Source organism: Xyrauchen texanus, chromosome 30 (genome assembly GCF_025860055.1).
Source record: "Xyrauchen texanus isolate HMW12.3.18 chromosome 30, RBS_HiC_50CHRs, whole genome shotgun sequence".
Classification (NCBI taxonomy): domain Eukaryota; kingdom Metazoa; phylum Chordata; class Actinopteri; order Cypriniformes; family Catostomidae; genus Xyrauchen; species Xyrauchen texanus.
This window is the reverse complement of record NC_068305.1, coordinates 19,193,426-19,210,130: the sequence shown is the minus strand read 5'-3', so window position 1 is coordinate 19,210,130 and position 16,705 is coordinate 19,193,426. Positions and strand designations below refer to the sequence as shown.

General features: G+C 35.7%; 1 protein-coding gene across 1 annotated transcript in view; it reads right to left on the bottom strand.

Moving 5' to 3' along the window:
* LOC127623556 (transcription factor IIIB 90 kDa subunit-like) overlaps nucleotides 1-16,705 on the bottom strand; it is a 90,314-nt gene that overhangs the window by 42,427 nt on the left and 31,182 nt on the right. Inside the window, exons 7-12 of the mRNA XM_052097943.1 lie at nucleotides 14,576-14,725; nucleotides 9,435-9,528; nucleotides 8,457-8,583; nucleotides 7,541-7,580; nucleotides 4,191-4,286; nucleotides 1,387-1,689 (exon numbers count right to left, since the gene is read on the bottom strand). Coding sequence (XP_051953903.1) covers nucleotides 1,387-1,689; nucleotides 4,191-4,286; nucleotides 7,541-7,580; nucleotides 8,457-8,583; nucleotides 9,435-9,528; nucleotides 14,576-14,725 — 810 coding nt within the window. The remainder of the gene's footprint in view (nucleotides 1-1,386; nucleotides 1,690-4,190; nucleotides 4,287-7,540; nucleotides 7,581-8,456; nucleotides 8,584-9,434; nucleotides 9,529-14,575; nucleotides 14,726-16,705) is intronic.

Below are 16,705 nucleotides of genomic sequence, written 5' to 3'. Positions count from 1 at the left end.
TTTTTTTAAAAAACAAGTCAATACCTTTGAATGATCATGCGAATTTATGGATAGTTGGAATTAAGTCTTCAGAAAAGCAAAGAGGTAAATACACACAGGTCAGGAAAAATATGACCTCTTAACTTTGACTTAAAGAGAGAGTTCACCCAAAAATGAAAATGTTCTCATTATTAACTCACACTCATGCCATCCCAGATGTGTATGACTTACTTTCTTCTGCTGAACTGAACACAAATTATGATTTTTAGAAGAATTTCTCAGCTCTGTAGGTCCTCACAATGCAAGTGAATGGGTGCCAAAATTTTGAAGCTCCAAAATCCACATAAGGGCAGCATAAATGCACTACAGACGACTCTAGTTGTCAAATCCATATCTTCTGAAGCAATATGATAGGTGTGGCTGAGAAACAGATCAATATTTAAGTCCTCTTTTATTATAATTTCTCCTCCCTGCTCAGTCAATCTCAACTATAACTTTTGTGATCGGATAACAAAAACCACATTTGAATGTGGTCAAAAACGCATGTAACCACATCACATTTGAGGTGTAAACGCTAATCCGCCCTTAATGTGTTTTGGCAACATCGAAGCACCACCCCTCACCTGTCAATCAAATGCTGCACTAAAACAAAAGTTTAAACTTTGTCGGTTATGAGCTGCTTTAAAAGGAATTTTAAAAATTACAAATGTAAAAAAGTGGATACAAACACAAGAACTTCACAAATATTCTTCGGTGTGTCTGAAATCAACATGCAGGGACACTTAGGAGAAGCAAGAACATTTCTGCTCAAAATGTTCCTTTGTGCTTCTGGGAGAAATAGCATGTTGTTTTTTCATGCTTTCATTGTCTTTTCTTATTTTGAGTCCCTCCCCTCCAAATCCAATCACAAGTAGTCACAGGAGACGCACTTGAGCGACCAGGTGTAAACAGAGATATTTCTCACCTGACCACATGTGATCGGATCACCCGGGATGCTTCTAAATACCAGGTATAAATGGGGTCTCAGGCACTTACCACCAGAATGCTCCAGTGTAACTGTCTCTGCAATTTGTGAGCTGTCACTTTAGGTAAAACAAGTGTATGCTAAAATGACAATGGACTAGTAATTGAAAGGTTTTAGGTATGAAACAACTACCACTACTGAGCAATTTATATTTAATCTCACACAGTCGATTAAATAAAGCACCTGTCAAATTATGGATGCAAATGTAAGTAATTAACCAAGAATTTTATCATGAGTGAAGGCATCACCAGAAAATGAGGAAATGCTCTTTCAATGTGTGAGTGGCAATATTTTATCATGTAAATTAGAGAAAGCTGAAGCACAGTACATTTTAATAACAGCCTAGTTCAGGCATGTTGAACATCATCATGTAGCGCACTCACCGTTCATTGCCTCCTCTGTGATGCATTCCCGAATAGAGTCTGTAAGACCCAGACTGGCTGCACTGGGCAGAGGGCCGAGAAGAACCGTCAGGGGCATATGTGTGGACCGGCTGGGGAGCTGTTCCGTTTCCTTACACGCATCCTGAGCCTCTAATACTCCCTGATTGCCCTGCTCAAAACCCGGCAACACCTGACTGATGAACTCTTGGTTGAGATGTTGGACTGCTGCCTCCATTTCCTCATCTTCCGGGTCATCGTCCCCAGTCAGCCCAGAGGCCAGAGACACACTGTCGTCATCTGAAACTGTGTTAAAGCAAAAATATGAAGATATTTGTGAATAAATGCATGAACAATTGAGATTTTTCTAGTCTCGTAATTAGAGTTTTCAATTAAGTGTGATTCATTCTAAAGACAATAAATCATGCCCCCTGGCCCATACATAAATTCTGAAATAAGGAATTTTCCTACCATCAGGGAAATACAAGCTTGAAATACCACCTATGTGTTTTTTTGTTTTGTTTTGTTTTCTCCCCTTTTCTCACCAATTTGGCATGCCCAATTCTCAATGTGGAGACATAGCGTGTGTGGAGGCTTCACGCTATTCTCTGTGGCATCCACACATAACTCACCACATGCCACACCGAGAGCGGGAACCACATTGTAGTGACAACGAGGAGGTTACCCCATGTGACTCTACCCACCCTAGCAACCAGGCCAATTTGGTTACTTAGGAGACCTTGCTGAAGTCACTCAGCACACCCTGGATTCGAACTCATGACTCCAGGTGTGGTAGTCAGCGTCTTTACTCGCTGAGCTACCCAGGCCCCCACCATCATGTTTTGAGAGTTTGCAGCAAGCATAATAAAGGCAACTTGACTTGCCAAACCACAATTTCCAAGAGCAGGCAGCACAGCCACTGAATGTGTAAAATGCTGCTCATACAGGACATATTATTGATTATTATTAATTGATTATTATTGATTACTGATAAATAATCAAAATATAATGCATCGTATTTTGTCATTATGTGAAGATTTGCTGCCCAACTCCGAAAGAATGTGCACAACCCGCATCTGTCTGTTCTTCCTTCAGGTTACTGTAGTAATCTTAGTAAGTGCGCACCAGTTTTTTAGTGACTGTCTTAAATGTTTATTTTCAAATAACAGGAGATGCCATAACCATTGTGTTTTAATATGTGTGTAAAATTGAAGTTCAGTTTTGAAGATGCTGCATTGTGTTCCATTTAACTGCGCTCTGTCTAACTTTTTGAAACACTCGCCTGCTGTACACTGCCACACGCGCCTGGTGTGTCGTGTGTGTGTGTGTGTGTGTGTGTCCAAATGTTCGCTCTTGTGAGAGAAGCCACGATGCTCTGTATTGTTGTTGCTGTGATTCATGAATCGTTCCATTCAACTCGGAGAGTCGGAATTTCCACCTTTTAACTGAGGAAAGTGCAACGGAATGACAATTTATATTGGATATCTAACTTGGAAACTTGAACGAAATCTTCATTCATTTAGTCGAGATGCATGTGTGTGTTAGGTCAGGGAGGTTTAGTCAGTAAAAATCATTCACTTTTATTAAATAATATCCATTAACGAGTCAAAGTTCTTACATTAAATGATAATAAAGCATGTTCAGCAAACATTTTGCAGAGACAGGTTTTCAAAACACGGTTAATTACACTCTCTTGTTTTGATTATTGTAACAATAGCATTGCAGCATCGTATCAGTTTGTTTGCCATGAGAAGTCTCTGATTATCCATGTATCCCTCAAAGTCACAACGTAATCAATCTCAACTTTTGACACGTTTGTGTTTAGTTGTCAGGTAATTGTGACTGGATTTCAAATTAAGTGAAAAGTCGAATCACACGTGATCACTATAATCATCATTTTCATGATCGATCATTGCTGCCACGTCCGAGCACCTGAGTCCTCAAGTACTCGTGCCCATCCCTAATCTTGAGACACATGTTTTTTTTTTTTTTTTATTGAACTACTTTACTTGACACAGACTCTTACAAATGCAATATTCATGGGATGAAACACGATGCAATGGCCAAAGGCATTCACCTGCCAACAAATCAAAGCTGATGTGCGTATTTTTCAATATTTCAACGTTAAAATACTTTCTCCTATCCCAGCTTAAAATGCAGAGACAACAACTAAACCATCCATAGGCTGATTTCCCTGAAAAGTGTAAATATAATGGCTCTGTGGTCCTATCAGAAGATTGCTCTGTTTGAACATCCCGACTAGACATACACAGCAACATCGGTGCCTGAAGCTGGACTTCCTGTTTGTTTTACCAGTTACAGATGGAGGGAGTATTCGGGAAAGCTGTTTAAAAATGTTTATTTTTGCAATTCCATTTGGTGACATTAGTTGTGAAGAAATTACCAACTTCAGTGCAGAACTGATGCAAGAGCATGCCCTGTGTGAATGACCCCTAAATCTTCCTTGCTAGTTGTGGACAGTAGGCCAGTGAAAGGCTTTTGTTCAGTTATATGGAAGTAAAACAAACTAAATCTTTGAATTCTCTTTATCTGACAAATATTGATATTTGTGATTAATTCAATTAATTGTAATAGCATGCAATTAATTTCATTAAAAACTTTGAATTACACTGCTTATATTATGTGTAGTTTGCACGCTGGGCAATTAAGCCAACGTTTATCTGCAAAAAAACATTAAATAATCTCTGATAAGTGAACAACAAATATCATCAGAGAATTGTGCTCAGATGAGGTGCAGAAAGCAGAGATGAACTAAATAAACATGCAGAGCATTTGATTTGATCAACCTTCTCTTGCGTAGGAGGCATAAATCCCTCTCAGTTTGGTTCTGCTGTTCCCTGCCAGCTGTGTCTCAATCACATCCCGGTATGAGTAGATCTCACCTGCAGACACACATAAACACACATACAGATAAGTGTGATGTCTCTGATTGACAGTTTGTTCTTTTGTCTGATAAAAATTCTGCATGCAACATTGATTCCAAATATTATATTGGTTGAGTGTGTACAGATGCTAATGGCATGTCAGGTTATGACATATAGTGATAGTCTAAATATATAGTGACTAGGGCTGGGACGATTCATCGAATACAGAAATACATCGATTTGAAAAACATTCGTCACAATGGAATAATTAAAATGGCATCAACCGGTTTAAGCATGGATTCCTAAAGAACAAGCTGCTGCTAAAAAAAAACTCGCCCACGGTGATCTAAAGCGTGGGAGTATTTTAGCCAGAGACCAACTATGTGGTGCTGTGTAAGATATGCAAATTGGAAATGGCTTATCACAGCCGTACAACCGCCATGAACAAACACTTGAAGCAAACGCATCCCGGATCGCTTGTCAAGACGGCAGCACCGTAAGTCTGGTTTAATTTTTGTCCCCACCCAAACATGACATAGTATTACAACACCTGTTTTTGTTAGTAGTAGTCACTTAAAATAGATTTTCAGCCCTCTACATTGCGAGTAAATCACTCGCAAATGCGAGTAAATTTCGCGCTATGCGACCAAAATACATCTGTTATTAGCCACTGGCAAGTACATTTGAACATTTCACTCGCCAGTGATAGAGTTGTTTAGTGTCCGAGGCCCCTTTACTAAATAAAAAGCAGTTAATTAAGAAGCTGGATTCAGCCTCGCCTTTCCTTGCATGCTGTCTCATGAGCACGCAGGAAAAAGCACTTGTGTCTCATTCAGTTGAACTGAAAACATCTCAGTGAACCGCACCACGGACATCACAAGAGCAGCTCTCTTGAGATCGTGTGAAGATGAACCAGTTCTCGAGTGCTCTGATGTGCACGCCATCTACAGAGGCTTGCGCCAAACTCCCAGGAAAATATAAACAAGGTATAAACGTATTAATTTTGTGAACGCAAAACGTTTCACTTAACGGCCATGTAATGTCAAATGTCCGTGGTCATTGTGGGTTTATTCACGCAATGTTAATAACACGCAGTTAGACAGAGGAGATGCCCTGCTCTATTTCTGTGGAAATTATAAAATGCAAGAATTTAAGGCAAAAATATTTTACTATTGCATAATATAATATAATATAATAGCTATACAGGTTGGCTGGGTTACAAAAGAATCAAAAAGAAAAGAAAACATTGAAAAAGTCCAATGGATCAAAAGTAAATTGGACAAATAAGAGAGATATGTTTTAGTTATTTAGAAATATTATGATAATTAAAATATTATTTTAAATGTTGTCATTCATACGTTTTGAAGCCTGAAAGGAAATCCTATACCCTTATTTTATTATATGACCCAAGCTAAATTGTATAAATTACTTTGTTGTGTGCATGAAGCACAAATAGAGTTTGTATGGTAATTAATCAACATATTCATGAAACATGTAAAACAGACAATTAATCATCATAGTCCTAAAACAGTAATCATAGTCATAATCGCAATGATTTGTTTAACAATTAATTGTCAACCAAATTTCACAATCGTGACCCATAATTTTCATTATTAGGTTCCTACCTTGCGAATTGTTTTGTTACAAATGTGTAAAAAATTTGAAACAGTGACAACAGCTTATATCATTATTAAAAATGCGATTTCATGACATCTTATAAATTGATAGAATGTGAAATTTAAAACAATTAAAAAAAAGCTAAAATGTATATATAAAGCTAAATCTAAATAAAAAAATTACAATATACTATACTGTGTGAATATATATTAAGAGGACCCCTCTCTCAGTTTGCTTAATATATTTTAGTTACATTGTGCTTACATGTCGTCAAAAGTCTGTTGAGTAAAAACTCAAATTTAGCCAATGAGACGATTCTTTTTCCAAAATGATCGTAGAGGATTGATTTTCTAAATGTTTCCTCCTCGCCCCCATGTTAAAAGTAATTTCTGCACCGCCACTAATGTAACTTCACACCATGCATCATCTAATTTTGTTATTTATCCGTTTTATATTTTCTGTTTACTTTAACGGCCATGTATGGGTGTGAAAATGGCGTAAACTGTGTGACTGTTACAGTCTGTAAATCGTTTCAATTATATTCCTTGCCCCACTGAGATTTAATGCAGATTGCAATAGTTTTAGTTATTCTCGTTAGAAAAAGTTAACTGTTGCTCGAATTCCACTAATTTTACTGTAAGATGAGGGGGAGGGATAAAGGAGGAGAGGTGGAAGGAGGGGGAGAGAGATTGTGTGTATGTGCTAAATTGGGTGTGTGTATTACTGAGAGTTTATTAAGAATGCACAAGTTTTAGTTATTCCTGTTAGAAAAACATTTAAGTGTTAATCAAATTGCACTAATTTTACTGTAAAATTATTTTATGTTGGACTGCTAAACTTGAGGTTGCACAATGTTTTGATATTCCTCCTTAAAGTGACTTGAAAATATTTTTCATTTATTTTGTGTTGGATTGCTAAATGTAGATTCCTTTAATTTTAATTTGGAGTGATTTTAAGTAAGAACTTGTTCAATTCCAGTAAAAGGAAAGTGTAATCTACATTTAGCAATCCAACAACAAAATAAATTAAACAAACGTAAAATTCAAGTCACTTTCAGGAGGAATATCAAAACATTGTGCAACCTCGAGTTTAGCAGTCTAACATAAAATCTCTCCAAAATAAAATTAATGTTGGACTGTAAAATGGAGATTACCAGTTAAGACAGGGCTATTTTTGTTGAGGAACAATGTCCTGCAGTGCACACTTTGTTTCTTGTACATTTGTTTGTGTTTAAGAGAAGATAACTTGTTAAAATATTAATAAGACAAGTTTTTTTTATATTTATTTTGGGTTAATTAATGGTTATATTAATCAAGTAATAATAATTAAAAATCTTTAGAAAAATTGCCAAATTAGTTGTTAGATTAATCGTCTATTCTGCAAAATAATCGTTAGATTAACAGATAAAAAATAATCGTTAGATTAACAGATAAAAAATAATCGTTAGGTGCAGCCCTAATGGAGAACATTCATTAAATCCTCTGCTGAAATCAAGGTGGGTGCTCCAGACCACAAGGGCATTTGTGAATCATTATCGCTGAAAAATCTTAAAACCCTTAATATAGCTGAGACAACGTTACAACAGAGAGCATTCGGATGTCTTGTTGAGAGTCAATAGAGTGAATCGATATCTTATTCCAGGAAGGCAGACTAACCTTGGTACTCCTCAAGTTTCTTGGCCAACTCCTGCTCCAGCTGAAATAGTGAGAATGAAATTTAAATTAAAGGGAAGTTCATTCAAAAATGAAACCTGGATTACTTTTTTTTTCTGTTGGACACAAAAGAAGACGTTTGGCAGAGTGACAACCTCAATCACTATCTTTTTTCCATGTAATGAAAGTGAATAGTGACTGAGGATAACAGCCTCCCTCACGTCTCCCTTTGTGTTCCACAGAATAAATTAAAGTATACGGGTTGGGAACAACATGAGTACATGACGACAGAATCTTCATTTCAGTCAGGACCACTCCTGTCAAAAGAATACTAACTTGAATACTTGAATTAATACTTTATTGACTTGTAGACAATTGAAATATTTGTTTGTGGTATGGATCTGTTCTGGGCAAACTCCCCACCCATCCATGCAGCCGCATTATATTATTATATTATAACATTGTACAATTTTCAAATTTCTGACAGTGCAACATGGTACAATTGAACCTTGCATAAGAGATTAAATACTTGACACTTGATAAGATTCCAAATATAACAAGTTGGTTATCAAGAACAAGCCACAAACACATTGAAGATAGACTTACAATTGATTGTCAGTGGAATTATAAAAAGCGCAGAGTAACAGAACATATGTTGAGATATCTGGGGATGGAGGAGGATGTTAAATGTAGCTTGCATCCCTGTAATGGAAAAGCAGCTGAGAGAATGAATGAAGGGAGGACCTAAAAAGGATTGCTTGATTGGATTCTGAATTGTATTGGTAGATGCCATGATCAGATGAGCGTCACCTGCCTGAACTAATGCTATGCTTGATTTTTGGATGAACTATTCCTTTAAGAAAACAATTCATCCAGAGTCTTACATGGCTGAATCCACATACACATATACTGCATGTACCTGCTGCATCTTGAGTTTTTTCTGTCCGGCAACAAAAGATGGAGGATCACACTCTTTCTCAAGGTCCACTCGCATGAACTCATCGATGGTCAGGTTACTGGTGGGGGTCTCCTCAAACTCTGTCAGCCTGACCATCAATACATAGAAAGAGTTTGGTAAAATGTAGGCTGTGTAAAGGAATTGGGGTACACAATCTATCAAATGGGTTTATACTATTAATCATTTTGTTGGCTCTTAAAAGATTATACTGTATATCAAACATTCATGATTCCCACACATTTTTATCAATTCCCCATGACTTTTTTCAGCTGTTTGTGATTAATGGATAATAATTGTTTAAATTATTTTAGAGAGATTGCAGTATTTTAGAGCTAGGCATAACAAGAAAAAAAATTATTTACTAAAGGAATATCCATGACTATTCACTGATATGTTCTGATTTTCCATTACCGTGGGAATCCTGAACATTAATTAGGTTATTCCTTCTATTTAGGGTGATGTGATCTTGAACAATGGACTCTTTTTACAGACTGTGATGACACATTTCCCCCTTATTTAGCAGGATGAATCTAGCAAATTTTTTTATATTATTTTTTTTTTAATTATTTAGTATAAATTTGTAAAATTATTATTTGTTTTATATTACTCTGCATAAGTTAAATAAAAAAACAACAGCAAAAACAACTAGTCAACACTGCTCCAATGGCTTTTCAAATACAGCTGCTGAGGGAGTGACACTAGATTTGGCATATTTCTCTCTTCTGACTGTTGCAATCCATAAAGTCATGGAAACATAGATGTTTTCTTTTGTTATTTGAGCAAACGGGAACTCAAAAATGATATCTGCTATGGTCTCTCATTCCCATTCCATACGTTTACCACACTATAGTTTATCACCACATTCTAAACCTGGAAATTTGAAAAGTGTTCACATCAAACAATTCCAAAAAATCTGCTCAGATCAGCCTTGACATTCACCTCTTTCTTAGCGTGGCCTCGCACACCTTGACGACAGATATCACCTCCTTCACTGTGCGACGGAATTCATGCATACGGGCTGCCACCAGCAGAGCTGAGAGGACATGGGAGAGACAATGAGGATAAATGTTTTGTCCCCAAACCCAGTTGTTCTCAACTGGTATGACATTTCATTACTGTGCTTGCCTACTATTTATATACAGTATGTGCCATACAAAACTGTTTAGAGTGCATTTTCTATAGTGATGGATTCATGTGAAAAGAATTTCCTGAGATGCTGAGATATATTGTGGAATCTAGTAATCCATTTAGAAGTAATCAGTGATATGAAAAGTGCTGTAGGGAGGTTTTCGACAACTTGAACATAATACACAATGCTCTTCCATCCACTTCTAAATATTGTTTTCTTAATCAGTATTTATAAATATATAAACATCCTTAAAACAAGATACATTTAATTGAGAAGCAAAATTACATGAGATATTAAGTCTTGGTTTGAGAGAAATCTAAACTAAATTTAGTGAGGTTTAGGCTTAAAACAACTATTTGGCAATTGGGTAAAAACATAAATGTATTTTCCCTTTGAATAAAGTCTATTTTTCTTAGCCCATTGACAAATAGTTTTTTTATCTTATTTTAAGCAAAAAGCTCAGTAAATTTTGCTTTGTTTTAAGGATGTTTAGATATATTTTACTGGAGAATAAGACAAAAGTACTGAGTAAGAATTTTTTGCAGTGTATCCACTGCCAACATAAAAGCTTACTAGAATCTTAAAGCTGAAGAATGTCACTTTTTCTGTGTTAAAATATTTGCATCTATCCCAGCTTAATATGCAGAGACAACTATAAGTTAGCCAATAATAGATTAATTTCTCAAAAACTGTAAGCATTCTTTCTCTCTGGTGCTTTGACAATTCCTGTGTTTGTTTAGAGCGACCCACTTAGACACACCACAACAACGCTGCTCAGCCAATGGCATGAGATGGGGGCGGGATTATCTCCTTGTTTGACCAATGGTAGACAGGGGCGTATTCAGAAAACTGTTTTGAATACAAAGTTTTTTTTTGCTATTGGTGGCGCAGAAATTACATACAGTACACGCTTCCAATATATTTAGACTAGGGCTGTGTTGATACAAACAAATAACGAAACATCACGATACTTTTCTCATGATATTGTATCAAATAGATCCATGTACAAGATTGGGAGGGTTACTTTTTAAATATATTCCACTACAGATTACAGAATACATGCTGTAAAATGTAATTTGTAATGTATTCTATTAGATTTCTCAAGGTCAGTAACGTATTCTAAATACTTTGGATTACTTCTTCAGCACTGGTAATTTTTTTCACTTGTTTTGACTATAAAAAGACAGTAGTTTGTAATAGTAGTAGTGCCAGTGGCTGGTGACGTATATGTAAAATGTCTAGAAATAGCATTTTAGCTTACCGTAAAGCTGAAAATTTACAAAATGTTTATTTCTATTTCTTCTGCTCCAAACTTACTTCTCTGTCTGCTCGTATGAATGTAACACATCATAAGAAACTGTTTCACTTCTGTTCAAATGTACTTTGGATCACATCATTTATATGTATAAATGTTTTCCATCTGAAAGGCCTAAATATTAAATGAAACAAATGACTAATGAATAAAATGCAAAGTAATTTCTTCAGTAATCAAAATACTTTTTGAATGTAACTGTATTCTAATTACCAATGATTTAAATTGTAACTGTAGTGGAATACAATTACTAATATTTTAAATAATCCCGTTACATGTATTCCATTAATCCCCAACCCTGTCCATGTATTGTGATATATCATGACATTTTCAGTACAGTCAGAGATGCTTCTATGAGGCACAAAAAAGACTGAAACTGATCCTGCAGGATTCATGGTTTCTCTCACAGACATGCTTCGACCTCTCTCACACTTTCTTCATTTGTACAATCTCAAGGTCAATTCATAAAATGCCAAGATCTCTCTCTACACAATCATATTTGTGTAAATACTTTTCATATGCTACAAAAAATGTCTATGAAGATTTGCCACTGACTGGTTCATTTTGCTTAGATTTAACTCATCAGTGTTTGTGTGGTGTAGTTCAGCACCAAGATCTTTTCACTGCGTACTGAGACTAAAAGCTTTGAGTTTTCTGTGTGATGTGAGTCCAAAGATTAGATCCAAGCAAACCATTTGTTGTTTAATAATGTCTCTTTTTATATCCTTTTTGTTCTCTACAGTCAGTTATTAATCAAAAACAACAAAAGAAACATTTAATTCTAATCACACATATCATGGATGCTTTAAAGAATCCATTTGAACAAAACAAACACTTCTGTCAAATTCCCTGCCACAGGTCTTGAAGAGTTTAGCACTTGTTCTACATATCTAAGTAAATACTTGTAAATAATACAAATTAGGCATGTAAACTACAAACATGTAACAATATACTGTATATATGCTATATAATATATGTAATTTCAATACATCATATTTATATTTAAAAAAAGCTAAAATGTCACCAAAATGATGAAAAACTAATGATAAAATAAAACGTTTAATTGAACAAGTTAGAAGGTTCCTGTATAATGAATAACAGAATTAGCTGAAAGATCATTTCTTTCATACTGTATATAAGCACAATGGACATTATAAATGAAATATTGGAGAATTAATTGAAATTAAAAGCTAAATTGAGATCTAATCAGGTTATCGTGATATATATCGAATCGTGACAAGTGTATCGCAATACGTATTGTCTCGTAATTTAGACAATATTAAAACGAGACAAAATGACTTCATAAATCTTTTGCACTTTATGTCTCTGTTTTAGAGTGAGAGTTGTAAAGACAAGTAGACTTTACCTTCTTACTCAATCAACTTCAATACAGAAAACTGGTGTTTACACTAACCACCCTCCCTTGAACACTGTGAATGATTAATGATGAATTATTAATTATTCACATATTGCAGCAGCGGATGCTAGAAGGGAAAATTGAGACACAGAGTGAGGGCTGAACTAGAGATGTAGCCAGGGCACCTTGTTGATGACAGAGCATGAGTGGGACTAGTGTGTTCTGCTTTACAAAGGGCACCAAGATCTGTGTGGTGGTACTTGCAGTTATCATGATATGTATCCTCATTATAAAACTCAGGGCTGCAGTTCCCCATGTCAAACTTTTAGCACATGAAGTGAGGGCTTCGTTTATGATCTGACAGACAAAGAGAACTGTAGACTGAAATAACACTGACTATTTTTATTTCAAGCTGACAAAGGAAGCAACTTTACAGCATTTATTTTTACTCGATAACAAACTTAAAATGGATAAGACAAATAAACGCAGTAGTTAGGGGGAGTTTTTATCATCTACGCCTCTTAGCAAAAATTAAACCTTTTTTATCTGCTGGTAGGGAGTAATACATGCATTTATCTTATCTAGACTCGACTACTGCAATTCCTTTCACTATGGAATTAATTCCACAGCTTCAGCATGTCCGTAAATTGTTCAAAACGCAGCCGCTAAACCAGACATGGGCAACATACAGCCCGCGGGCCGGATCAGGCCCTCCACATGGTTTAATGCTCATTTATCATAAAATATTATTTTTTATTTCATTGGATATTTCAGTTTTCAACTTGCATTGGGACCATCGCATCTCCACAAGCGTTTAACATGCTCAGGGTTGCCAGATAAGAGATGCAACAACCCCAGTTTGAGATTTATACTTGCACAAATTGGAAATATTCTGCCTAATGTTATACTTATATTGTGCAATCTGGCAACCATGCACGTGAGTGCACTTTTTCTATCTCGCTTTCCACTTTGAACAAATTTATCGATCTGAAGTGCAATAGTCTGCTCAAGGAAAAGTGTCATACGGCTACTCTGTGTCCATTCTTGAGCCTGCTTGTGATGTTTGGTGCTACTTTGCAGGTAAACCTTCTCAGTGATTAAATTAAATATAAAAGTAGATCTCGGCATCATTGACATGCGAGCAAAAGCAAGTCAGAAACGAATATGTAAATGTATTTTTTATTTGTGCAATTTAGAAATGTTGAAGTCCCTTCACTCCTGTATGTTAATCTGACTCTCACTGTAATAATTTATCATAGTCATGCAGCCGGTGTTATTCAGTTGTGTACTGAAAGTCAAACCATCCAGGAGACCCACATCATGACCCTTTTAGCATGTAAACGGGTAAAGTTTTAGAAAAAAAGAAGTAAACTTACCCGCTTTGCGACAAACATTAAAAGGTCTATAAATTTCAATTTTTGTATTTATTAAAACAGACCCCTGATGTAGAGATTCTTAAATTGAATAATAAATTAACAGGGAAGTAGAGATCTACCTTTGTAGAGCAATACAATACTTTAGGCAATTGCAGAATAGTTTCACAGATACACTTCAGAAAATTGAGTACACAACTATTTCTGGGCTTAAAAGATACAAAAACCAAATCAGTGCAGAACATTGTATCTCAAAAGGAATACAATGTGGCCCCCCATGCACTACTTACAGCCCGATGTGGCCCCTTTACCAAAATAGTTGCCCACCCCTGCGCTAGACTCACTAAAGGAGTCAAGAAACATGAACATATTACTCCAGTATTAGCCTCATTGCAATGGCTGCCTATTCATTTTAGGATTCATTTTAAAATTCTAATATTAGTTTACAAATCTCTGAAGAACCTTGCACCATCATACTTCATCCCAAATTGTTGACCATTCCCAGAACTAGATTAAAATATAAAGGCTGAAAAAAAGAATGATCTTCCACATATAAGACAAGCCCAAATTATTTACATTTTTAAATCAATGTTAAAAGCACCCTATTTCTCTCTAGCTTTTAATGCTGTGTAAACTGTCTGTTTAAATTATGTATTTGTTTTTATAAATGTTTTATTGTGCTTTATTTTTGTTTCATTGTTGTGGTGGTGCGTTTTTAGAGACGCTCCCCTGTTGTAAAGAACTTTGTTCAACCTTGTCTTGCTTTAAACTGTGCTATATAAATAAAGGAAGAAGAAGAAGAAGAAGAAGAAGGGAAGTTAATCCGAAACAAACAAATGACTGAGATTTAAGAGACCTCCAAATATGACACTCTCTGAGGGTTTATCGTTTGAATGTTAGAAAATCTACCTGCTCCACATAAGCCTGACGGCCGTCGTCCTGTGTGCATCCAGTCTCGTTTCATCCTTTGCAACAGTCTGAGGGCAGTCATCGAAACCTCATGGGTCTTTTCACCAAACTCCAACATGTGTGCAAAACGTGGAATGTACAGACATGGATCTATAGACAGAAATCAAAAAGTTTGGGAGTAAGCAGTAGCTGATGTCCTTTCATGGGATTAAGAACAGCATAAATTTTCTGAGGTTCTCCTTGACTCATTGATGAATATAGAACAGTCTTCCTATGGGAACCTCTAAACTTCGCTTGGAGACAATTCGTGGGAACAAATATCCCTCACTTCCACCTACTTCTAAATCCTTTGGTAAACTCATTCTGCTGCCCCAATAAAGTCCAAAATATCACTGCTGTCCTAATAAGAAGGAAATGAGCTAATCTCAGAAAAGCGGCCAGCTACGATGCTATCTAAGGCTACACTATGGGGACTGCACCTGCACTTAAGAGACATGCTGTATTGTTTCAATAATATCCCCCAAGAATGTCACTGTCACAGGCCTTTTTAAACATGAAGGCAATTTATTAAATTATAATTTAAATGCACAAGGGCAGAGTGGTTGAAAGAGCAAATACTGTGTGCCATCTGTAAAACAGGAAATAGTTTAAATCATTTTAGATACAATATTTTTTTCAAGTAACATTCTTTGAAATTATACATACAGCACTATATAAATTGATTTCAGTCCTCTTTCACTAATACCTGTAAAATTATCTGATTTGTGAGACTGTGCAGCTGTCAGAGTTTGATTAAAGAGAATTGATAAATGAATATAGAGAGAAATAATTAAATAGATGTGAGAGCTGTTAGATAAAGGCAATTAAAATAATTCATGTTGAGAGTTGCGGACAGCAGTGCAGGTCAAGTACATATTCTTTACAGAAAACAACAGACACTCCATTAAAGAGCAAGCAAAGTGTAAGGGTTGATTAATTATCAGAAAGAATTATGATTATTTCTCTTCACAACAAACTTTGATTCATAATTTAATTTTTACTACAATTAACTATTAAAAACCTACTTCATGTGCCAGCTGTAACATTAACATCCTTACAATAGTGTGCCTTAAAGGGGACATGAAATGCCCTTTTTATTTATTTATTTAATATCCCCATTCCTTGAACAAATGTTCCTTGAAGTTCACTTATGATATTTTGCACAAATTATATATTTGCAAAAATGATCATTTTTCACCCTCATTTTGACCCTCTGTCAGAAACACTGTGTCAGTAATTGTTGTGCTGCGTCTGCTTTAAGACTTGACAGTAAACTCCACCTGTTATGATTGGCTCTCTGCTCTTGACTGACCTGCTTTCTCCTTGCCATCTTACTGCTGACCACAACTGGGCATGCTACGGAAGTTATAAGATAAAGTAGGTGAAGGTGGTCAGATGCAAATGTCTACCACAGTGTAACATCACAATGCAGAATGAGTCGTTTTGGCAGGTTGATTTCAACAAATGCTCTTTTTGCAGTGAGGAGGAAGTTTTGAGTTCTGAAACAGTATGTTTTTATAGTTCAATGACCTCTTATACGTATGTCAAAAGATAAAGGAAAATTTGTTCCCTCATGTCATGATCCCTATAATGGTTGTGGGCATAAAATGAATGGAATAGGTCCCAAATTTTGGATGCTGTTCTTTGTTTTAGTACTAAAATAATATTACTCATTGTTTTTTGTTTTTTTCAAGGTCAGATCAGATTCTAAATATTCTAAATACAACCAGTCTCTGTCTGACCTTGTCTTACATGTCTGTGATTGTTAAAATTATAATTTGCTAGTTAGGGGGAAAGCTTGATTTTGACACAGTAGGAGAAAATTGCTAATCAAGACCTTTCACAATTAGTACATGGCAGAAGTGATAATCATACTTCTGATTATATGATTAATATTGCAGTACAAGGAGGTAATGTAAAGAAAACATCCACATGAAACTATAGAAGTTCATAATAAATTGAGAGATCAAACTCACTCTTTTTTGGAAAGATATACTTCTTGAATTGTTGCACTGTTCTTGTGACAGTATGCTATTATGAAGAAATTCAGGAGTGGAATGCATAATCATACTATATTTTCATCTATTAAGC